Source organism: Danio rerio, chromosome 22 (genome assembly GCF_049306965.1).
Source record: "Danio rerio strain Tuebingen ecotype United States chromosome 22, GRCz12tu, whole genome shotgun sequence".
Classification (NCBI taxonomy): domain Eukaryota; kingdom Metazoa; phylum Chordata; class Actinopteri; order Cypriniformes; family Danionidae; genus Danio; species Danio rerio.
Genome location: NC_133197.1, coordinates 8,940,404 through 8,967,355, shown reverse-complemented (window position 1 = coordinate 8,967,355; position 26,952 = coordinate 8,940,404). Strand labels below are relative to the sequence as shown.

Sequence of the window (26,952 nt, the reverse complement as noted above, 5' to 3'; positions counted from 1 at the left end):
TAAGATTAAAGTCTTCAAGTAGTCAAGTAGACAGACATAATAAAATACACACTTTAATTTCTCCAATCTGCACAGTGTATTTTCCAGCAGTGGACAGATCTTCTCTACTCCTAAGTCTCCTAGTTCATTCACACTCAGATTGAGCTCTGTCAGGTGTGAAGGGTTTGAATTAAATGCGGACATCAAGTCAGCACAACCTTCTGCTGTAATCCTGTTATTCTTCAGCCTTTAAAAGAAAAAAAAGAACACCTTCTTCAGTTTATGTATGAATCTTCTTCAATAAACAACTATGACAGTGTGAATCTGAACTGCTTACAGAATGGGCTCCATAAAAGCGGACTTTTAATTTACGCTAAGCCATCCACGGACGTACCTGGTGAACTATCAGGACATTATAAACTGGCTGCTTGTAAAATATTCCTTTATCAAAATCAGTGGTTATGTGGGTCTCACGTCGGACATACTTTATTACAGTATTTCCGTGAGTTTATTGTGCTCCACTACAAAACTTATATTTAAACATCTTTCCATCTTGTTTTGTGCTTGAAAAACTGAATAAACACTTGGGTCTTGTAAGAAATGAGTCTGCTTTGACCCAACTTCCACTCTAAGGGCTCTATTTTGATGATCTAGGCGCAACGTGCAAAGCGCAAGGAGCAAAAGCATTAAGGGCCTGTCCGAATCCACTTTTGCTATTTTAAGGACAAAGAAATCCGCTTTGTGCAGTGGTGCATGTTCTAACAGGGTTGAGCTTATTTTCTTAATGAGTTATGGGTGTGTTTTGAGAATAACCTAGAGTCTCATGTCCGATTACCTTTATGAATCAGTTGTGTTGTGCCATGGCACATTTGCTATTTACATGACAGACTTTGTAAATGGAAAAACTGAACACTTCACAAGAGAGAAAACAGTTAAACAGAGCATCTACAGTGCGAGAATGAGAGATGAGCCTCCTCAGGGAAGGGATAGGGAAACGTGTTGTACGCACAGACATCCATTGGCCTATAAATAATTAATTTAGTTTATTAAGCGCAAATATTTGTTTCAAAACTATTTCTAAGTTCAGTTCTAATTTCCAGCAAATGAATAAATGAACAATAATAACAAAGTGTGTTCAAAAACCTGAGTTATATCCAAATACACATGCTGTGCCCCATATGGTCTAAAACCTGACAGGTGGACAAATCTAAGCTTGTTTTTAATAAAACAAATATACATATGCAAATAATAAATAATACTGCTAGTAGTGATAACATTATACAAAACCAAATTGTCATGAATAAACTGAAAAAGCCCCCCGAGATGAAGAAGGCAGGAAAGAATGGTTTTTATATTTATGTTGGCTAGAAAATAATAATTTTTGTAATATTTTAATCCTTTAATTCTTTTTCTTTTTAATTCTTTTTCCACAAGATATTTGCGTATTGCTGTACACCCTGTGTGTATTAAGCAACGTTTAAGTAAGGTGCACAACTAACGCGCTCTGCGCTGGACTTTAGACCTGCTCTTACCTGGTCTATTACACAGTGTATTTTAGTTCCTAAAAATAGCAATGCACCTTAACATGCCTCTTTTTAGACCAGAACACCTATGGGCACACATATGAGCGCAAATGCATTTGCTGTTTAAACAGCGTGGTGCAAAACATCCAAACGACTCTTGCGTTGAGCTGAAACTAGCAAACAACAATTGCGTTGCGTCTTGCGCTGGCTGTATGATAGGGCCCTAAATGTTGTGTTGATGCTCATTTCCCAAAAGGGCTGACTTATGATAAGGAAGACAAGTCAACAGTTGTTGTCTCTGCACTATTTGAGATGACCACATCTTGAGCAAATGGTACTAATCGTAGAATAGGGATGGGTGTGGAAACAAGGGACCTGAATCTCATACATCGGTGGGTCAAAACTGCATTAACAAAGCACAGCTGTGACGACAGCCAAGGAGCATCTTCATTAACTTATAAAGGCAGTAAATTAAAACAGTATAAGGTTTCAGTTTAATAATGTTCATGGTTCATTCTTACTCTCCTGAAGCCAGAGTACTGCCATGTACTTTGAGACTGCTATAGTGAATAAACATCTTAAATAAGACATTCTACGGTAAATCTATTTAATGTACCGGATTATTGTGATTATTTTACTGTCATTGCCATTCAAGGAACCTTTTGAAATTGAATATAGTCACACCAACAATTATACAGGATGATTTTCAGTTGCATTAGATATGATGATCCATGCACATAGTCTATTAAAAACGTGTCAATGTTTATAACACACAATATACTCACATGAGTGTGTTGATCTGACAGTGTTTGTCCTGCAGTAGATCAGAGAGTTGATTCACTCGTGTGTCTCCTAGTTCACGATCACTCAGATTCAGTTCTTTCAGGAGTAACGGGTTTTTACCCATAATTCCAGTCACAAACTGACAGAATTCATCAGCAGCAGAACTCAAAAACCTGCAGATAAGAATTTAAGATAAGATAAGAAGATAAGAATTAAAATTTGCTTTAATAAAATGTTAAACCTGACTACTTATAAAACAGGTTAGTTTTCTTTGATTAAACAGAATTTATTAAATAAAATGTTTGGATAAAAGCATACATCTATTTATTAGATTTTTTCCACATCATATCTGACCTCAGTTTTGCTTTACACTTTGTATCCAGTAATGCATCAGTGAGCTCCTTCACTCCTGATGGTCCAGGATCATTTCCTCTGAGATCCAGCTCTATCAGGTGTGAAGGGTTTGATCTCAGAGCTGAAGCCAGAGCTTTATAACCTTCTTCACTGATACTGCAGTCTGATAGTCTGGAACAGGGAATTCATTTTATATTCAAACAAAAATACAGAACAGACATTTACAAGACATCTGAGAGTCTGGAACAGGATTTTGTTGTTGTTGTTGTTGTTGTTGTTTTCTGCAAACAAAAATACATAACTATTATTTGCAAATTTAACCTCACCCGAGTTTCTCCAATTTACAGTTGTCCTTCAGTCCATCAGAGAGCAGCTTCACTCCTGAATCCTGCAGATTATTATTGCTCAGGTCAAGATCCTTCAGACTGCTGGAGTCTGATCTGAGAACTGAAGCAAGAGCTGAACAGCTTTCCTCTGTTAGATTACACTTACTGAGCCTGAAAATAAACAACAACACTGAAGATGAACAGCTGAACCATTTAAGCAACTAAATCAACAATCAAAATTAATCAGATTTTTAGTAGTGCTGAAGTTTAAAAGTTCTGAACAAAAGATAACATAACAATAAAACAATAATACAAATCTATACAGTTATTAATTAAAATATATTAACAGAATATATTAAAAGCATATGATTATCTTTGGACTGAAATTAGTAAAGACAGTAGTAAAGACAGTTGAAAATGATTTATTCTTTAGTTACTGTGTGTAAATGCAGTATGGGAGAAAGACTGATGTATGTATTTATTTATTTATTTATTTATTTATTTATTTATTTATTTATTTATTTATTTATTTATTTATTTATTTATTTATTTATTTATTTATTATTATTATTAGTGGTAGTATACAGATATTCTTAAGGGGGAAAAAAATCGGAATCTGCAAATACCTATATCAGCAGGTTACACTTTTAGACAAATTCTGAAATCAGCCTAGGAAATTGCAATTAGTGCATCTCCAGATAAGACAATAAGAAATTATTTTACTGATAAAGACAGTTAAACAGCACTTTCTGCATACTGACCACATTATTGAACACAGGAGATGCTGAATGAGTCATATAATGTGCTGCTCCTATAACATGTATAATATTAGTAAAATCTAAAAAACATTACAACTAGAAATGCGTTTATTTGAAACATTTTTTTACTCAAGAGCATTTCTCATTTATGGTGAGATCCGGATTTGCTGCTCGTCTCCTTTAAAAAAGACGCAGCTCCAGTATGTGGTGATTGTCCTGTCTACAGATTTGGTAAGTGTATGCAATCAGCGCCCTTTCTTTGTTCATTCTGATGGCAAAGTTATAGTTCATATGGTCAGCTGTACTCTTTCAGTGTTTAAAGACAGACCTTAGTCAAAATGATTTTTAAGTTACTTAGTTTACAGTACGTTAATATCACTACAATATTGAAAGGTCCGCTGTAAATGCTGCTCTCTGAGTGTGAACAAGTGAACACTAAGCAAACTTTTGCCGACCGTCGTGTTGAATTTTCACTGCATTTTGTGACAGGATAGTCCACACACACATGGCTTTCTGACCTACTGAGTGCATCTGAGTTACAGAGAAATGCAGAAGCTTTTTTTCTTATACGACGTGTGGTATCAAACATCCCACCATCATTAAACACACTGTCTCTCCTGCGTGTGTGTTTGTTTGTACCTGGTCAGAAGCGTGTGCCCAAATGGCAACTCCCATTTTTATTCAAACCCTGCCCATTTTTATTCAAACCCTGCCTATTTTTCTTCCCCCAACACTTCCACCCAAACAAAGCTAGACACACCCACTTTCCAGACTTTTTCCAAACTAAAGGTGTGAAAACATCCTGCTGAAATGGGGGGTTTCATGGCCCTTTTCAAAAACTCTGCATTTCTTTGTAACTTAGATGCACTCGGCAAGTAGCATCAGAAAGGCATGTGTGTTATTCCTGTTACAAATGTGGTGAAAATCCTACACGTCGGTAATAGTTTGATTGCGGTGTTTACATGTTTACAGCATTTACAGCAGATCTTTCAGTCTATAATATTGTAGTGATATTAACGTACTGTAAACTTTAGTAACTTAGAAATCATTTGACTAAGGTCTGTCTTTAAACACTGAAAGAGTACTGCTGATGATACGAACTAACTTCGCTATCTAAATAAACATAAACAAAGACCATTGATCACTTACTTACCAAATCTGTTAAGACATTACAATCAACACCAACTGGAGCCGTGTCTTTTTTAAAAAGAGACGAGCAGCAATTCCAGATTTCACCATTTCCAGATGAGAAAAGCTCTCGGGTAAACAATGTTCCTTAGACATGTACTTTTGTCACGCGTCGCATGTGCTGTTATCCACACGTGAGTCCAGCTGCGCTCTCATAGCGGGAAATAAAATAAAACCTTCCTTGCAGCAAATTATAAAAGCAACACTGACGACCCGTATCTCCAAACAATTCTTCTTCTTCCACTTGTTTTGGCAACACAACACAACATTTCTCTGCCATCTGAACACTGTACAGGTAAAAACAGTCTTGGAGGCTATCATGCTATTAATGAAGTTGCACCGCATACACAATAGAGAGCGCTGATTGGATTAAACCAAGCATTACTCATGAATGAATGCAGCACACTCAGACACGTCACAAGGTACTCCCAGGTACAGACAGCCAGTCTACATGCAAGTATCTAATCGCCATGATGCAGTTTAAAAAATTTGTTTTAAACTGGAAGAACGAATTTGCTCGAAATAATGCAAAAACAACCAATTTTTTTCACTTTGTCCTAATAGTGTTTTTAGCAGTGTGGGACACATATGTGACTGTCAACAGCTCAAAAAATGTGTTTTGGTGTTTCGTGACCCTTTAAGCTTTAGTCTAGTGAAGAGCAGCTTTACTCCTGAATCCTGTAGATCAGGGGTGTCCAAACTACGGCCTTTTTATAAAGGCTTTTTATAAATATTAATAGAATCTGGCCCCCGGGTGTCGCTATGACACCTTCAATTAGGCAGCGGTTCCTGTAATGAAGCAAAACGAACCGAACAAACTAAAGGAAACATAATTGATAATCACGTTTTGGCGAGCCATGGTACAACCAAGAAAAAGGAAATTCAACAGTGAGAGCAGGAATTTTAGTCACGTTGGGGCAAAGAATATTTCTACACACAGGTCAGCGGAATATGTGTCTGTTTAATTTGCCAGGAATCAGTTGCAGTAATGAAATAATATAATATTAAAAGACATTATGAAACAAAACATCAGGCCTTCAGCTTTTACACTGGTGCCGAATTAGATCGGAAAGTAAAACAATTAGCAGCTGCTGTATCAGCTCAACAACAGCAGTTTTTTCATGCTAATAAAGAGCAAGAAAATTCTACGCTGGCTAGTTATGCACAGCGAACCCTTCACTGAAGGAGAATTTGTATAGGAGTGTCTGATGAGTGTTGCAACTGTAATTTGCCTTGAGAAGATTCAAGATTTTAAAAACGTAAGTCTTTTTAGAAACACAGAAATAATTAAAATAATTCCATAATACACACACACACACACACACACATATACACGCACACACACACACACACACACATATGTATATGTATATACATATACGATATTAAAACCGAACCGAAATATCGCGATACACCTACCACGATACGTATCGCGAAACTCTCGTGGCGTACCGCGGTACTCTCACGCCCCCTGCTGCCCATTGTTGAGGTTGATGTCACTTGTCTCTTACTAATTGAACCAATTTAAACACATCTTTATTATCATATTTTATTAAATTGTTTTAGTAATGATGAGGATTTGTTCTAAATATTATATTCTAAAGTTAGTATATTAGTGCATGTCATGTCATGTGACTTGAGTAAGCATCACACTCGTTACTACTGGAAGCAGGATGGCTGCTTCACATAGTACTGAGATTGCAGATCCCCCAGACACATTTAAGTCATCTGTGTGGAAACATTTTGGTTTTCCAGTTGAGTACAGGAATAGAATTAGTGTCATAGACAAAGCCTTACTTGTAAGGAAAAACATTTAAAAAGTGTGGTAATTTCACAATGTGAGGGTGTAAGCAACAGAACTGCCAACAAAAGTGATTTAATGTACAAAAGTAAAACCAGAATAATGCCCAATTATACAAAAAAAGAGAAATATTTACACTAATAAAAATAATATAATAAAGTAACAAATTCAAACAAAAGTATCAAACAAAAATTTGTTAAACTCGAGCAAGGGGGTGATAGTGAAGACAAACAAAAGAAATAAATATAATAAAACAATTCTAACTCATGAATAACCCCTCTTACCTCGCTAAAACTGATGAAAAGAAAAAAAAGGTCTTCAGCGCCGTGCGCCAATTCTTCCCTATACTGAATAAAATAAACAAAGATGACCTTCACCTCTTACCTGATGTCTTTAACAATACATTTTCTACGCGTTTGCAAAATAGAAATCGTATGACATTTTCCCTATCCACCTTACACTAAGACTGAACTTGAGGAGATACAGCTATATTGTCGGAGCTAAAAAATAATATACAAATCAATTGAAATAAAAATGTACAAACCTCACAAAATTTCTTAAAGTGGGCAAAAGTAATGCAAAATAATTTTACCCAAACGAAAGTTAAGCAAAAACAACGAAAATAATAATCATGTCAGAAAAATACACGAAAAACGAGATCAAAGGAAAAAGCGCTCTCTCTCCCGCTCTTCCTGACATGCTTCTTACATTCCCGCGCTGCGTCGCCAAATGATGATAGATCGGTCTCCTGACCAATCAGCTGTCAAAAAGGCGGGCCTACAGAAATGACAGGCATCAGCTGTCGTGAAGGCGGACCTACATAAATGACCAGCATAGAGGGAGCGGGAGAGAGAGAGAGAGAGAGAGAGAGAGAGATCGGGAGGCAAACATACAGCCGGCTACAACCCTAACATTAGTTTCAGACACAACTGCAATGCATTTTACTGGTGAATATGTCATGTAAAAACACTTTACAAACACAGTATATGTATATTTTTCATTAATTTAAACAGAAACCTATCTATCTAAATGAAACCATATTATCAAAAATGAGCGTCTGTGTCAGCACAGAGATCAAGCCTCTTATCAGAGAATGTGGATATTATGGTGTTTTTGAAGAAGATCTTTCACTAGTCTACACTGCAGTTATTTATTTAATTTTAGTTTACTTAGTTAAGATGGCTGCACTAAAGAGAATAGTTTTTTTTTTCTGACTAGTCTATATTGGAGGTATTTATTTAATTCTAGTTGTTTACTCGGGTATCCTGACTGTACTAAAAATGTGATGACAAAGTTAATAAAGAAAAAGGTAAGATGTTCTTGTTATTAAGTGAATTGTCCCTTAGCATTGCTGTTAGCATGACATCAACCCTAACCCCACAGCAAACAGAAATCGAACCGTACCGAACCGTGGCTCCAAAACCGTGAACCGAACCGTGCCTTTTGTGTATCGTTACACCCCTAATATATATATATATATATATATATATATATATATATATATATATATATATATATATATATATATATATATATATATATGCGAATCTGTGTGATGTATGTAAAATTTGGCCCGGGACGTTTTTTTTTTTTTTTTTGTTTTGCATCTGGCCCTCGGCCCAAAAAGTTTGGACACCCCTGCTGTAGATTATCATTGCTCCTGTCCTGGGGCCTTATGTGTCAACGCTGTGTACACACAAAAACTTTGTGTACGTCAGGTTTCACGCTCATGTTTGGATTTACTAACGATGAAATAAATGTGTGAATGTGCGCAGCTCCACGCCAGCTTCATGCCTGATGTACGTGCATTTCTTGTGTGTGTCTGTCTTATTTCCATTGGCGACTCCTAGAGGCAGTTGTGTTAAATTACACACTACAAAGTGTCTTTGAGCCGTGCAATGTCAGGTGTATGAGACGGGTTCATCCACATGTCTAGCAGGTATATAAGGTTTCCATACCATGCAGTTGACCAGCCAAACATTAAAGCGCAATTTGCAGCGGTCGCCATTTTCCCCAATGTAATCAGAGCTAACTACTGCACGCACATTGCTATAAAGACACAATCTTAGGATGATTTTGCATACGTGAATAAAAAACATTTCCATTCACTAAATGTGCAAATAAAATATGATGCACAGACTTATTAATGATTCATACTTGTCTTCCTCGTGATGAAGAGTATAGGCAAAATCTGATATGTAGCGGGGGGAAAAAAAGAATGAGTTTATTAGATGCCAGATTCAAACCACCGAGTTCATGCTCGAACGTGTCAAAACATGTTGGCATGCATTTTATGAGCTATGCCACACGCTGTTAAAGCCACTTCAAATTTTTCACTGATCTTTGCACCTTGCGGTGTAAATCTTTACACCGCACTATTTCTTTTTTTAATCCACTAAGTGTGATGTTCAGACCCAACTGTGTTAACGGCATTAGCTAAACACTCCCACTCTATTTTTTTTTTCTTTTGTTATTAATTTCGGAGGACAAACTTGCAAATAACACCATTTTCCTCTGGTCTACCTCCGAAAGGAGCACCTTCAATTCACATTCAGTTCAAAGTTTCTCTTTTTGCTTGCTTTTACCATTGCTTTTTCGTTTGAGTTTAGCCAAAGTAGACTCATTAGCATATTCATAAGGGGGAGGAGACAGGGAGGGGTTTTGTGCTCGTGCATGTTGCGCTCAGTATCACGTTCATGCGGATGTACAAAGAGAATATGCGTGTGATTCGGCGTATGCAGTGTTTCATACATCTGATTTTTTTACTGCGTACGCACATTTACATGAGGACCCTGGTCTTTAAGACTGCTATCTGATCAAAGAACTTTAGCCAAAGCTGAAAAGCATTTGTCTGTTAGGTTTTAACTAGGTAAATGAAAATTTGCATTTAAATTGACTGACTTACAGAGCTCTTTTGGAGGTTTTGATGACTGCTGATAGTCTGATGAGACACTCGTCTGATTTCTTGAATTTCTGGAGCTCAAACTCCTCCATCTCCTCCTCTGATGTCAACAACACAAAGGCCAAAGCAGACCACTGGGCAGGTGAAAGATCAGCAGATGAGAGACTTCCTTTACTAAGGCGAGTCTGAATTTCTTTCACCAGAGTTTGGTCGTTCAGTTCATTCAGACAGTAGAACAGATTGATGGATCTCTCTGGAGAAAGATTCGCTTCAAACTTCTGCTTGAGGTACTGAACTATTTCCTCTTTGCTAAGGTCATTGTGGTCTTGCTGCTGATCTGCTGTTCTAAAGAAGTACTGAAATATTTTCCATATGCTCCATATGTTCCATTTGTTATTGTGGTCGTGCTGTGCAAACAGACCTCGTAAGAGTCGCCGATTTGACTGGAGAGACAGACCAAGAAGAAAGCGAAGGAAAAGGTCCAGGTGTCCATTGTCACTCTCAAGTGCCTTGTCCACTGCAGTCTTCAGCAAATCAATCATGGACTCATTTCTGTTTCTAGAGTCTTGATCAAACACACTTTTCTTGTTGATGTCTAGAATCAGATGTGCATAAAGGGCTGCAATAAACTCTTGAACGCTCAAGTGAACAAAGCAGTACATGGTACCAAGAACAATCCCTGTTTCCTTCTTAAAGATCTGGGTACACATGCCTGAGTAAACTGAGGCCTTATAGACGTCAATACCACAGGCTTCCAGGTCTGTGTCATAGAAGATCAGGTTGCTGTTTAGCAGCTGCTGAAATGCCAGTTTCCCCAGTGAAAGGATGGCGTCTTTATCCCAGGACACATCTGGTGTGTTTTCTCCATCATACTTTCGTCTGCTCTGCTGGATCTGAAAGCGCAGAAAGTGTGTGTACATCTGTGTCAGAGTCTTGGGAGTGTCTTCAGTGTTTGATTCCTGCAGTGTTTTGGAATCAGCCTGATTGTGTTTCACATCATTATTTCTCTTCTCCTGTAAAAAGTTCTGGAGAACAGTGGCTGAAATCCAGCAGAAGACTGGGATGTGGCACATGATGAAGAGACTCTTTGATTGTTTAACATGATCAATGATTTCTTTGGCCTGATTCTCATCTGTGAGTCTTTTTCTGAAGTACTCGACCTTTTGTTCATCATTGAATCCTCTAACTTCTGTCACTCTGTCGATACAGTCAGGAGGAATCTTACTGGCAGCTGCTGGTCTGCTGGTGATCCAGATGAGAGCAGAAGGAAGCAGATTTCCCTTGATGAGATTCGTCAGGAGAACATCCAGAGAGACTGGTGACGAAACATCACAACACGTCTCATTACCAGCAAAGTTCAGAGGAAGACGACATTCATCCAATCCATCAAGGATGAACAGGACTTTGAATCGATTCCTTCTTGTAAGGTTCAGTCCTTTTGTCTCTGGGTAAAACTGAGTTATAAGCTCCATCAAACTGAGTGTTTCTTTCTCCTTTAAGTTCATCTCTCTGAATGGAAGAGGAAATATGAAGCTGATCTCTTGATTTTCCTTTCCTTCAGCCCAATCCAGAACAAACTTTTGCACAGAGACTGATTTCCCGATGCCAGCGACTCCTTTTGTCAGTACAGTTCTGATCTGCTTGTCTTGTTCAGACGCTTCAAACAAATGTCTGCATTCAACCTGTATCTCTTGAGCTTCATGGTGTCTAGAAGTAACTTCAATCTGTCTGACCTCATGTTTAGTATTGACCTGTTCACTGCCACCCTGAGTGATATAGAGATCTGTGTAGATGTTCTTCAGGAGTGTGGAGTCTCCTTGCTGTGCAATTCCTTCAAACACACACTGATACTTCTTCTGTAGGCCACATTTCAGCTGATGAATGAAGAACAGCTCATCTACACACAGAGGAATATAGTGTCAATTTTCATTGTTCTCTTTGACATTTTATAATTGACATTACGACAGTGAGTCTCTCACCTTCTAGAGTATCTGCAGCTTCATCTTGCTTCATTTCTCTCAGGAAGTAGAGTGTGAGATCAAGAGCTGCTTCTCTGATGCTGCATCTGTTCTCATTAAAATCCTTTACAAAATTATTTGTGTTTACTCTTAGTAATATTTTTTTAAACATTTCAAACTCGTTGGTAAGGAATGAGATTATTTGGCTTTCCAGATTCTACAAAGCAAAGAAATAGACAAATTTGTAACAAAAAGTGTACATCTACAACCCCAAATGACAAAAAGTTAGGACAGTATGGAAATGCAAATAAAAAAGTATTGATTTCCAAATTTAACTTATTTGTTTTTTTAAAAATAACATGTATTTTAAATTAGGTTCTTGCAACACATTTTTACAAAAAACGTTGGGACAGAAGCTGTTTAGGACTGATAATCATGTAAAATGGTTAAATAGTGATGTGATTTGAAACAGGCGATGTCAACAGGTGATTGTAATTATGATTTGGTACAAAAGCAGCATCCAAGAAAGGTCTGGTCCTTTAGGAGCAAAGATGGATAGAGGATCACCAGTTTGGCAACAAATACATGAGAAAATGTTTCTCAAAGAAAGATCGGAAGACATTTGGATATTTCACATTTGGATACACTTCAACAGTGCGTAACATAATTAAAAGATTCAAGAAATATGGAGGAATTTCAGGGCATAAAGGACAAGGTCACAAGGCCAAGCTGAACAACTAGGATCTCCAATCCTGCAGCCAGCACTGCATCAAGAATCATCATTCATCTATAGGCAAAATCACCAGAGGGGCTCAGAACTACTTTGGCAAACCTTTGTCAAGTACCACAATATGTAGTTACATCCACAAATGCCAGTTAAAGCTGTACTGTGCCAAAAGAAAGCTATGTAAACAGTGTCCAGAAGTGCTGTCGACTTCTCTCAGCTCAGAGGCATCTGGGATGAAGCATCACAGTGAAAACGTGTACTGTGGTCAGATGAATCACTTTTCAGGTAATTTTTATTTATGTTTTATTTTTTGGAAGAAATGGACACCGTGTGCTCTGGACCAACGAAGAAAAGGATCATACAGACTGTTACTAGCAACAAGTTTAAAAGCCAGGGTCTGTCGTGGTATGTTGTGTCAGTGCCCTTAGCAAAGATAAATTGGACTTCCGTGATGACACCATTATTGCTAAAAGGTACATAGAGATTTTGGAGTACAATATTGTAATAACGGTGTACACATTTGGCAAAAGAATTTAACACTATGCGTCCCTTTGATCACAACAACAAATCAACACCACATAATTTTGGGACAAAGTCGCCACAGAGTCTTCCAAGACTATGCATTGCCTTTGTTGCTGTTTAGAGTATCAATTCACGCACACGTGATAATTGTATCAAGAACAAGGCCCAGTCAACATCCAAGTTAACACCTGAACAAATGGTTTAAACAAAGTTTTCTTCCAGAAACAATTAATTCCTTCCTGAGACTCATACATTAAAAACCAACAGATCATCATCAAAATGATGATAGAACAGCCCCACACTCCAAGGAGACACCTCAACTTGCGTTAAATACGCAGGATAACCAAATGGCCCACCAAAAACCACCCCAGTGGCCCAGTAAATACAGTCTACCATGGTTAGTCCCAAGCCTTGTTCCAGCTCAGGACAGCTACTCTTCAGATCCAGCGAGCAGATGGGAAGATGGGATAACAGCACAGCCAAACACTGCCATCTTCATTACTTTTCTTTCTTTTCTTTTCTTTTCGGGAAGAGTTCAGTTAAGTTTAGTGTGCCATGAAACCAGAAGCCAACACAGCTAAAGTCTTTTGTCGGCTTAAACTCAAGTCCAAAAAATTACCACAGAATGATAGTCTGAGAATAACCGAGAAAACAGCATAGCTACAATGTGACCTTAATCTTTAAAAACATGGCATGCCAGGTTCATTTACAATCTTGATTAAAGTATTCAGTTTTATTAATTTTAAACTATTCAAGCTGCATTAAATGAAAAAGAACCAAATTCAGCATAGAGCACAGATTTCTGTGCACATTACAAAACGCACTTCCCTTTCTCTATCATTTCATGCAATCGTAACTCATACAATAGAAAGTCTTAAAGAAAGCAAACAGTTCAGCTGTACCGTGTAGGATAATCGGGAGATGTATTGGGCCTGGTTTTCTTGCAGTTTGTGTCGAAAATATCAATATTTCGATACATAACCACACATAATCTTGCTTTCACTTTGCTGTCACATGCTATAAACAATATTGAATGTTTAATAACTAAGCTAATATCAATATCACTGATTCCATTAATTAAATAACACAGCCGTGTAAAGTGCTGTCGATTGAAGAGTTGTCCTTTTTTTCACTTTACACCTCTCAAATTATTATATGTGATCTCCTTCAGTTATTGGACTTTTTAGCTGACAAGGAAAAAATGTCAAAAACATACACTCTAGATGTGTTAAACTGTTACTGTTAACTATTGTGCTTAACAGCAGTGAAATATTGAAAATTCAGGATTCAATAATGACTATTGAGAATTCAAGATGCTTTAGCGATCAGGTCGATTAAAGCATGTTAAATATGAAATAAATGCTTAAAATGTTTTTAAGGGCTATAAATGGTAATGTATTAGCTATTTAACACTAACAAGTAGGCTAATATGCAAAAATGTGCTATTCAAAAATGAGTTTATATTAGTTTAAAAAAGTAATAATGTCCACATTGGCTCTGGTGCATTAAATAATAATTAATAATAATATCAAGATTATTTTTACATCACATAATATGGAATTTGTTATGGAATGTTGATATTTATCAAGGTATCATCACGAAGTTGGAAATTCCAGCATTAAGAAAACACTTCAGTTGTAAATATTATTATATTCATTTTTCATTCATGTTTTACTTTTAGGGAATAAAATGTTTTTTATATATATTGTTTGTCAACTCTGTAATGGATGAATTTAGTAATACGTAAAAAATCATAATAAATTGTAGCATGAAAAATCTTTATGGGTAGTTGATAAATTGTAGTAACTTTTTAGCCAAACATTCTACTTCCTATAAATGCTCACATGACACTAATGAAATTAGGATTAAAATATTTTTTAATTGTCCAATGTGTAATTAATGAAATATTCAGTTTTACTTTTAAAACGTAGAAACAGTATTTACAGTATCGATTCTTTAAAATATTGGTGAAAATATTTTTTTAAATCTAAATAAAATATTTTGATTACGTGATAATTAAGCAATCATGATTTTGTTTTGGTAATTTAGGATAATTTTTACACAGAATATTTTATTGTAACATGTTGTGATCTATGAAACATTTTTTAACGCTGAAAAAAGATGGCTTTGGTCATTAAATGTACCTGCAACTATAGAATCACCCATATAGTTTATGGAGAGCAACATGTTTTTCTGGCCAAAATGTTCTCACAAAACTTGCAAAACATCTATCTCTTACACACCTACTCAAGCAAGCAAACACTGAGATAAATATAGTCTGCAGTACAAGAAAATAGTTGTAAAATAAAAGTTAGTATTCTTTTATTAAATTGAACATTTAGAACGATAAATTCATTACTTTTAAACTATAAAAATCATGAGGAGCAAGTTAAATATTTTTGTTGTATTGTCTGCAGTACAATAAAAGTCAAAGTTAAGACACCACTACTTATTTTTATTTGCATTTTCCATAATGTGCCAACTTTTCTGATTTGGGGTTGTACATAAAAATATAGATCCAACAATATTGCTTAAAATTGTATTACATTTTTAATTATTATTAAAATTAAACAATTTTATAATTACAAAAATAATTATAATTAATTTTTATTTAACATTTTTTGATAAATAAAACGAAAACTGTACAAATAAACCAGAAATGTAATTTTCAAAAAAGTGTCAATCTCAAACCTTGAAAATCTCTTGAAGATTGTCTGTAAAATTCTTGTGGTTTTTGTGAGCCTGGAAATCTTGTGTCTCAGATAAAAGCCTGTTAACATATTTTAAAGAGTCCATATTATACATGAAAAAGGGTCATATTTCGGTTATATTGATCTCCAACAACATACTGATATGCATGCAAGGTCAAAAAACACTTTCATGGTCTTATAATATGCATTTATTTTTACCCCATTATCCCAGCGACTCCCATATGAATCGTTCATTGATTCATTTGTTCCCAAACACCTCTTTAGCGCGAAGCAAATCAGCGCTGATTGGACCGATGACAGCCTGTTGCGATTGGTCGACAGCGATCATCGCTAGACAAATGCCCAGTGCTAGACAAATGCCCAGCGTGGTTTGTTAAGCCCCCGGCCGACGGCCCCGCGCGATAACCCCGTGACCGTCATAGTCATTTAAGAGAAAATTAGTTGTGTTTAAAATAAAGCACGCATCAAGGAGCAAAAAAAAAAAAAAGCACTTTTCCGACGGTCCCTTACATAGAGCTCCGCTCTGCGCGAGCTCTCCCGGCTAAACGCAGATTGCAAGGCCTCAAACATAGCCGTGGTTGTAATGCTGAGCGAAAAAAAATAAAGAAAAAGACAGCGGTGAAACATAACCAGCTTTGTCTTTTTGTAGTAAACACACTTTAGATATTTTTAGAATAAGAGGTTTTTGAGTTATTGCCGTCAATCATACTGGTTTTGATTCACCGCAATGTAAATAGCTGCAGCTATGTGACGTTGCGCAACCCACCTTTGTTCACTGTGCGACTCATTAGTGGGTCGCGACTCACAGTTTGAAAACCCCTGATTTAGATCATTTCTATTTGCAATTATTGCTATGGCACCCCTTGCGTGAAGTGTTATATGTTCTTAGGGCTTACCTGTACTTTGCCCAAAGATCTGTTTGTCTTCGCGGTTGTTTTAGTGGACGGGGCGCAGGTTTAAATTTTTCTGGGTTTGCGCCCATAACAATTATGTTTCGTAGTTACGTCAAGCCGAAACGGCTAAAGACTCGTTATGAAGACGATTAATTCTAACTACTATGAGTAGACTCTTTTTAGATGAATCAAAAGTTTTAAAAACTGTCCACTTTCAGATATAGTGCTCTTTTTTTTTGACGGTCCATGCGCAGAGCGCAAAACGCAGGGCGCAAACGCTTTCAGGGCGTGTCAGAACGTGTTTTTGATAATTTTACGACGGGAAATCTGCCTTGCGCCGCGGCGCATGTTCTAAAAGGGTTGAGTTCATTTTCTTAATGAGTTGTAGGTTTGATTTGAGAATAAACCAATTAGAGTCTCATCTTCCTTTACCTTTAAGAGTCAGCTGCGTTGCGCCAAGAGCGCATTCGCTATTTACAGGACTCAAAGTGAGTCTAAGTGGAAAAAATTAGCATTTCACAAGCAAACAGTTAACAGTTAAAAGTTTTTTAACAGAAAACTGTTAAACAGAGCATCTACTGCGTGAGAATGAGAGATAATGGATCACTTTCACTCTTGGATAGGGAAACCTTTACGCACAGACATCAATTAGTCTAAATAAATACTTTTGTTTGTTAAGCGCAAATATTCGTTTCAAAACTATTTCTAAATTCAGTTCTAATTTCCAGCAAACGAACAAAAGAATAATAATAGCAAAATGTGCTCAAAAACCTGAGTTATATCCTAAAACACATGCTTTGCCCCATATGGTCTAAAACCTGACAGGTGGGCAAACCTAAGCTTGTTTTTAATAAAACAAAAATAAATATGGATATAATAAATAATACTGCTAATAATAATAATAACATTATACAAAAGCAAATTGTTATGAATGAACTGAAAAAGCCTCCCGAGATGAAGACATAAAAGCAGTGATTTTTCATATTTATGTAGGCTAGAAAATAATGTTTTGTAATATTTTAATCCTTTATATTTATATTCTATGTCTATTCTTATTATATCCAATATATATCCTTAATATTTACATTTTTTCATATGTAAAGATATTTGCCTATTGCTCTCTTGTGCGTATTAAGCAGTGTGTAAGCGAGGCGCAACTCTGCGCCAGAGTTTAGACCGGGTTTGTTTTGGTCTAATGAAAAATCTATTATAGATTCTTAAAATAGCGACTCGCCAGCGGTCCGCCTCAGAACGCCTTCCTTTTTAGACCAGAACGCCTATGAGCGCACAAATTAGCGCTAATGCATTTGCTATTTAAACAGCGTAGCGCAACGCCTCAAAACGACTCTTGCGCCAAGCTGAAACTACCAAAAGACTACTGCGCCACGTCTTGCGCCCCACTGCGCCGGGTGTATGATAGGGCCCTTAAGCCTTAGCTGGATATTTCACTTCACTTAGATCTGTGTTACACACTACATGGAAGCTCATTTTTGAAAACCCACAATAGAGGCTCTTTAACAAATCCAATTATGACATAACATGAATCTCGATATAATTATAAATAAAGGTTTTTTTTTTTGGTTTTTTTTTTGCAAGCAAGTTATTACAGAATTCCAGCTTTTATAATTTTCTAACTCCATCTACATGAGCTTCTTAATTTAGAATTTCCATGACCTATAATGTACAGAAAAGCAGGCAGCAAACTTAATTTTGCAAGCTTTAATTAATTCACAAACATTTAGCAAAAACCCAATTTAACTAACAAGACAGCACAGCTACTGTATTTAGAGCAAAGAAAGAATAACAAGGGAAATGTATATTTTTTTCTGTATAATCCCAGGGTGCTAACGTACAAAAATCTGCACTGGAATTTAGACTGAATTTAATATGCATATAAAAATCAACAACAAATATAGAAAAAAATTAAATGTCTGGAAAATCCCTTTTAATATTCCATGATATTTGACAACATCTGTGATCTGTGGGAGCCCTGGAGACCAAAAACAAGACACATCATAAAATACCTTTTGGTAGACATGAGTTTTCTTTTACAGGTCAGGTCTGGTGGTTTTTCCATCGACCAGTCACTCTTCAGAGACAAAAAGCTGGAAACATGTGAAGAGATGTTTAATGTTGTAAATGATCATTAAATGCATGTACAGTTGTGCATTTGTCAAACTATGACCACAGATAAAAGAAATTACATATTCCTGTTAGGTTGACTGATCTGTTTTCCTGTGGTGAACTGGTGAATTTAGACCCCTTGTGGCTGCCTGTATAAATGCTTCACTAGAATCAAACTCTAGAGTTTAATATAGCAAGAGACATTTGTGTTCTTATTTCACAGTTGGAAAACAGATAAAGTCTAAAATAAAAACCACATGAAATACCTTGTGGTAGATGCAGGTTTCCCCTCACTTGTCAGGTCTGGTGGTTTTTCCATTGACCAATCACTCTTCATAGACACAGAGCTGGGTGCATGTGAACCTGATCTCATACTGATGACACAAAGAATGAAGGGAAATGTAATTTATAATAAAAAAACAAACACTTCAATTTTAGGTGTATGGTATCAACACACTACAAAATGCAGTAGCTTAAATATGTATCACAACAAAATACTGTATTTTTGCATTTTAAAAATACAACAAAATACTTTTACAAGTTAGCATGAACCTTCTTTGCAAACCTTCCATCAATAGGCCTACTCGATCAATTCCTTCACCATTAAACTGACCAGGTAAACAGTGTTTGATAGCAGTATACTGCACATGAGTAGATATCCGTTTTTTGTTGTTGTTGTTGTTGTTATTGTTTTTTTTACTTGTTTATATCTTTATTTTAGTATACTTTGTGTACAAGTTTCAAGCACTGAAACAATGCTCAAATATTAGCTGTGTCTATTTGCTGTGTATATGCAATTGCTCATACTGTATATTCGGCGTTCATACAGTATATGTTAAGCTGTTTTGGTAAACATTTTAACAAACCATTCGACAAACAAAGCTTAAGGTTTTGTAAGAGACAACTAATTCTCTGACCGGTGTTTCTCTGGGAGACTCATCTTAGGAGAGGCCCCTTCCATCTCTGACATACTGAAGATCAACGCTGGCTTGTGTAAACCTTCACCAGTTCAATCTGAGCTCGCCTGAGGAGGAGATCAAATACTGCAGGTAAGAAAATATTTTTATTGAACAAATCGCGTAGAGTTCCAGAACAAACATTGTAATTTAATGGTCTTCGTCGTTTCACATGACTTTGTAGGTTTAACTAACACTGGGCTCGAAAAACAAACTCTTAAATAACGAGACATTTTAACAAAACATTGTGTTGGTAAAGTGAACTCAGTTACTGCAGTTTATTATTATTTTCATATTTTCACATCTTTTATATTAGTTGAATCATTTCCCATATGAAAAATGCAGATTACGCGTTGACGATAGGCCTATTTAACGACCTTTACCACCGTCTTCGAGAAAACAGTCGTTCTTACCAGCAGTTTTGTTAATTACGAAGAAAATACGTCCAAACTCAAACATGTTTCCAGCAGAATAAGTCCGACTGGCTGTAGATGGATTGCGAATCTATGCACCATGTTAAATCGATATCTGTAAATTTATATGTTAAAAAATTGAATTAGCAAGGTCTTAACGCATCTACGCCACCACAGTCTAACGTTGATCGGATATGCGGCCGGCCGGAAGTGCGATATGCACATTAATAAAGCAGCATTTTTTAATGACAATGTATAACAATAATTAATATTTTTACAGTACTGTGATGGTTGGGTTTAGGGTTGAGTTGGGAGTAGGCGTTAAAAAAATACATTTTATTGGGTAATTTAATAGATATCATAACTAATACTCGGTACAACAACTGTTTTTACATTACTGTGACGGTTGGGTTTAGGGTTGGGGTGGGGGTAGACGTTAATAAAATACAATAAATGAGAAATTTAATAAATAATAGAAATATTTCTCGTTAACTTCCGGCCGCAAACGTATCCGCTCTAGCAACAACCATGTAAGTCGGTTTCGGTTTTGGGAATGGGATTTCGCCGAAGGGTTTTTATACCGCCGCCCACTGGACAGGAGAGTGAATGGACAAACTTCTATGTTGGAAAATAAAATATGACATCCAGGGTTTGGTTTCCCAAACAAGTAAACCAATTCAAGACCCAGAGTAAATCCTAATCTACAGTAGTAGAAAGCAGTTTTTTTCATAGTAATATTAATGAAAAATATAATTGAGTTCAACACAATATGCTTAAAAGAAATATAGTTATATATATATATAAAATGTCAAAACAGCAGCTGCGTTCAGTGAATGAGTCTGTGACAAAAACCTTTTATAGACAAAGAAAAACCACCCTATAGACAAAGATTTTGCTTTAGATGCAACTTGGAAGGATGTTTATTGTTCATCAATTCTTGCAATTTGTTTTTCGTTTGTCATGCTTCATTACTCCTGATGGGTTTTACATCAATTTTTCAATTATTAAAATGATTTATTTGTATACAGCCATGTTGGAATGACTGCATGCAATTCATTTACTGCACAACAAGCACAAATGATGTAAATAATTGAAGTTTACACATTATTTACACTTTAGTGTGTTTGCATTGACAAATAAAGCAGTTCAAAACCTAGTTTGTCCTCTGGTTTCTCTTGAAAAAAATCCTTCATTTCAGCACATGTATTAGTTTTCTTCAGTCTTGACATGTTTCTCCTTTTCATTCAGTTCTTCACTCTCATTTTCTTCCATCAAGTTTTCCATTAATTCATAGACTGCCAATCTACCCACCTTATCTCAACAAAGCTTAACCCTGCTTCCTTCCCTTGATGTTTTATCTAGCTTAAATGGTTTTGAAATTAAAGTGGCCCCACAGTGATCTCTGCTCCAATATATCGTCACCTTAGAATTATAAGGTTCTATCTGACATTTTTGTTAAAATTGAGTTATTGACATATTCTTATTAAATGACAGCTTATTTACATTATTGGATGTTTTTTTATAAATTGTTTACAATTTGACTTTTTAATTTAAAAAAAGAAATGTTACACACATACTGTTTGCTATATGGAATGCAAAAACTTTGAAGCTCAATATTTCAAAATCATTCAGAACGCAGATAGAACCTTATCCTACCTAAGGTGACTATATCATAATAATTATATCATAACACTCTAGAAAGCCACCACTCAGCTAGGCTAGTAAGCTATACAAAATTGTACAAGTTAATAATAATTATTAATACAAATTGTGACTTTCTTAATTACATTGATCTTTATAAAGTGACGTAGAAGTTTGCACTGATCTTTTGCCATTACATCATGTGTAGACCACAGCATTTTATTATTTTTTCAGCTGTTGTAGGACAAAGAAGAAAATGTTGTATTCTGAAACTTGGTTTTATTGTACAGTGACTTATTTTTGTTGCAAAATCTAAGGCCAGGCGTCACACCTCACAGCAAGAAGGTCCCTGGTTCGAGCCTCAGCCGAGTCAGTTGGCGTTTCTGTGTGGAGTTTGCATGTTCTCCCCATGTCCGCGTTGGTTTCCTCCAAGTGCTCCAGTTTCCCCCACAAGTCCAAAGACATGCGGTACAGGAAAATTGGGTAAGCTCAATTGTCCGTAATATCTGTGTGTGAATGCGAGTGTATGGGTTGCAGCTGGGCATCCGCTGCGTAAAACATATGCTGGATAAGTTGGCGGTTCATTCCGCTGTGGTGAGCCCAAATTAATAAAGGGACTAAACCGAAAAGAAAATGAATAAATGAATAATCTAAGGTCTATGAATGTGATTTAAAAATAACATTTGGTGGAATTATTACATTTTAATCTTGAATTTTAAATGAAAACAAATGTACAAAATCTGTAAAATGTAAATTTTATTTATTTAAAAGCTGTAAATTACATTTTTTTTATATAGAAGAAATGTTATTAGAGCATTAAACAAATATCCCAATTTTAATTCAAGCCATACTCAATAATCCGGAATTGGATGAATTCTGCTTTTAAATACATTTAAAGTTGTATATAGAGCTGAATTTGTGACATGCAGAAGCAGAAACGAGAACAAGTATAAAAAACAATTATTTTGAATTAAATACATGTTTTTAGTATCTTCTATTAGACTCCACTTTTTACCCTTATTCCTGATGACAGGCTCACCTGAGCTCTGGCTTGGTTCGGTTTCATTCTACCTGTAACACACAGAATTGTGGTTCTATTATTGCTGAATTATTTATTTTGTAAGTCTGACCCTCTTCAAGCTGCATACATGTAATTATATTTACTTTTTAAACAAAATTAAAGGCATAGTTTTCTCAGAAATGAAAATTTGCTCACTTTATTTACACTACGGCAAGCGTTTGCACATCTTTATGAGTTTCTTCTGTTGAACACAAAAGAATAGCAGTTTGCATAATTTAAAGAATGAATGCAGAAAACCTTTAACCATTGATTTTCATAGTAGGAAAAACAAATGCTATCGGAGATCAATGGTTACAGGTTTCCAACATTTTTGAAGAAAAAAACCTCAAAGGTTTGAATCAAGTAAGGGTGAAGAAATGATAACAGAATTTTCATTTAGGGTAAACTATGCCTTGAGATTTGATATCAAACAAACAGATTTTGAATTCATAATGCTGTAGGTTTTCAGTCACATTTGTTTTTACAAATTCATGTTCATCTCTCCTCATAAATGCAATATTATAATGAGTCTTATTTTGATGAATCTCACCTGATTAAAACCTGGAAGTTAACCAATTCCATAAACCAGTGTGTTTTGAAGCCTCTTCATTGCCTAGTCTGTAAGGAAGAATCAAGAGAGAAAAATGATTAGTGTGAAGTTTGACATTTCAAAGTAGTTGCTCCATTTCATTTGCTTAAGTACATGTAAAATATTACACAAAAAATATATATAGTTTAAAGTCATTATTTTGAGTAGACATTTCTAAATGTTTTAAACAGAATACATTTAAAACATGACATATGTTCATTTTTTTGGTTGAGAGCTTTTAACTTCTACTGAGTCGCTTTAAAAGTGAAACATGCTGATTGGTACAATTTTATGTAATAGATGACAAGAATATAGTATCCTAAAGTAAAACTCAACTAGAGTCCAGAAAAAAACAAGACATTGAGGATATGCTGCTGAAGCTTAATTAGCCCTGATTTCTTTCAGCATTAAATACAGATTTAAAAAAAACTTAGCTAAATTACTTGTGTTTTAATAAAGCTTAATGATAGTTTCATTACCACAAAGAAAATGCTGTTTGTTTACTGACCTCAGTTTACAGTCTGAGACTTTTATCATTTCACTGAGCTCTTTCTTTGAATCTCCAAGCTTATTTTTACTCAGATCAAGCTCTTTTAGAAACTGCAGAGCTTTTGTGTTCATCAAACACTGAGTTAAAGAAGAAACATCTGTGATGCCACAGTCATGCAGACTAAAAAAAGTGAAAGACAAACAGAAAAGAGTTAGTGAATAGGTTGTGGTAAAACAAATCCTCAACTATTTCATCATTAGATATAGAAATGAGCAATCTTAGTTTAAAGAATGTTGATTGAATGTGATTGAAGGTGAATGTTTCTCACCTCAGTGTCTCCAGTTTACAGTGTGAATCCTTCAGTACGTCACATAAAAGATTCACTCCTTTGTTTTTTATTTCATTCCCACTGAGGTCCAGTTCTCTCAGGTGTGACGGGTTTAATTTTAGAGCTGAAGTCAGGCTCTTACACTGTTTTTCTGTAATACTGCAATTATAAAGACTGAAGACAGAAAGAGAAAAAACAATGACAATGACAATGTTGATTAACTATAATGACTACCTATAATTAAAAATATATTGTCTTATAGTCTTATATTGCATTGCATCTATCAAAATGTTTGTTTAGTAATGTGTAATGCTAAGAATGGAATTTAGACAAAAATAAAGTGATTTTCTTTGATGTACAAATCTCAGTTTCTAAAAAAAAATCTAACTTATGACTGGTTTTGTGATCCAGGGTAACATGTATGAAAAGTTTTGCAAGTCCTGTAAAAGACCTCTATCATCAGTCATGTTATGTTAAGTTATTAATGCACAGCAATCTGGGCTCTGTTGTTTTAAGTTAGTAAAATTTCCATAAAATTACTGTAGTTTTTCCAGCTTGTGCTGCAGGTTCTTCAGTAGATCAGAAAGTTTTTCCATTCCAGAGTCTCCTAGTTTATTCTCACTGAGGTCCAGTTCTCTCAGGTGTAATGGGTTTTCTTTCAGAGCAGAAGCCAGATCTTTATAATCTTCATCTGTCAGAGAACAGCACCTCAACCTATAGAGAAATTAAACAAATGGACTGTTCAGTCACAATGAAACCAAACAAATTTCAGAATGCAGATATAACTTCTGATATTTTTTAACAGGGGTACAAGACACTATTTTGCTTTACCCACTTCACACAGTGCAGTTAAAAACAACCGGAAGTGATGAAGCAGCTGCAGATATATAATATGCTGAAAATATAGAAGTTCATTTTGCATAAACTGGTTTACAGCAGAGACTACAAGCTGACACTGGCTACTTTTCCATTCCAAGATGCGAATAAAACCTATGCAAAAAACTGGAATATCACATAAAATATTTGCAAATGCAGCACTGTTCCCCATCCAAAAATCAAAACAGAAAAAAGGAATTTGCTGTGGTAGGAGAATCCACTGTGGGCCTTTTATCTTATGTAATAAATTATTCATGGTGGCTTTTGGAGCTGTGAGGCTCTTTCTTCCATCACAGTTTAGGTCAATTTTTTAAAATAAAATATTTGCAATATTCCAAAAAATGTGCATAAAAATAGGTGGATGGAAACAGCTACTGTGGATAAGACTGGTTTTGTTAAAAGTATTGATTGTTTAGGTTGACCAGTGTTGAGAAACGTGGCTACATTAATGTATGCATATACATTTATACATACTCTTCTAACCCCTTTGACTGAATTTCGTTTCTCAATAAAGAATTCAATTAACTATTGCAAAACAATTTAAAACCACTATATATCTCAATGCATAGACTATAGAAATTGAACTTTTAATTTATAGTCAAACATGGCTTTTTAGCTTTTTTTAAAAATGTAACACTTAAAAAAAGTTAAAAGTAACATGTATCAAAACACAAAGGGCTCCATTTTAATGAACTACATGCTTGGTCTATAACGCATGCTGCAAAAACATTTCCACTTTGTAAGAGGAAAAACTGAACGCTTCACTAGCGAGAAAACATTTAAACAGACCATCTGCAGCGCGAGGATAAAGAATGAGGCCCTCCATTCGGCCTCTTTACTTTCTCTCTACTTTTACTCTTTACTCCTTTACTTTATTTCTTTGTTTTCGAGGATAAGTAAATGGTGGAAACTCACTCCACTGAAGACATCTATTAGCCTACATATTTAATTTCGTATTTTTTTTTAAGAGCAAAACTAATTCTAAATTCAGTTCTTATTTCCAGCAAACAGACAAACGAACAATAACAACGAAGTGTGGTCAAAAAACTGAGTTATATCCAAACACACTTTCTATTGCCTCATATAAAACCCGACAGGTGGACAAATCTAAACTTGTTTTTAATAAAACAAATAAAAATAAGCATCATAAATACTAATAAATAATAATATTATTAATAATAATAATAATTGCATTATACAAATGCAAATTGTAATGCATACTTGCTATAATAAACAGCTGGATTCCAAAGCCCCCAAAGGCATGGGAGCAGGTAGTGGTTTTTATATTCATATAGAAAATAAATGTTTTGTAACATTTTAATATTCATTTTTTTCATAAATAAAGATATTTGTGTATTGCTGTACATCCTGGGTGTATTAAGCAATGTGTACGGGTTTTGCATCTGCATAGGTGCGTAACTAACTGACTTTCAGTTGGTCAATGGCATGGTCTATTTCAGTTCTTCAAAATAGCAATGTGCCAACAATGCACCATAACATACCTCCTTTTCAGACCAGCACACCCATGAGTCCACAAAGTGGTGCAAATGGATTTGCTATTTAAACATTGTGGTGCAAAACATGAAAATGACAATTGCGCTGGTCTGAAATAGCAACAAATCGTGCCCTACACGTCTTGCGCCTTATTGGGGTCTATGATAGGGCCCAAAATGTGTCAAAGGCTACGTTCACACTGCAGGCAAATGTGGCCCGAATCAGATTTTTATGCCCACATGTGACTTGGATTTGTCTTTGTCTTGAGAGTGTTAACAGCTCAAACTGCATGACATCTGATCTATTTAATTCAGATTTGTGCCACTTTCTGATGTTTTGCAGTGCGACTGCAGTGTGAACAGTTATGTAGGATTTCATGTGCTTTTATATAATCTTTGAGCGACATGCAACATCATTCTGTGCTGCAAACATCTACTCCTCAGCAGCATAGTAAAATGGCACAAAGGGCAATTACGTTACCACAGAAAGTTGGTTGTTCTATTTGAAAAAAAAATAATGTAAGGCAAAACTTGTGCTTGATAACCAGTTTGATTAA

The 26,952-nt window shown here is 35.6% G+C and overlaps 1 protein-coding gene across 1 annotated transcript in view; it reads right to left on the bottom strand.

Moving 5' to 3' along the window:
• The window catches only part of LOC568664 (uncharacterized), a 208,162-nt gene that overhangs the window by 136,640 nt on the left and 44,570 nt on the right, over positions 1–26,952 (bottom strand). Inside the window, exons 31-33 of the mRNA XM_073937296.1 lie at positions 2,640–2,810; positions 2,288–2,458; positions 53–226 (exon numbers count right to left, since the gene is read on the bottom strand). Coding sequence (XP_073793397.1) covers positions 53–226; positions 2,288–2,458; positions 2,640–2,810 — 516 coding nt within the window. The remainder of the gene's footprint in view (positions 1–52; positions 227–2,287; positions 2,459–2,639; positions 2,811–26,952) is intronic.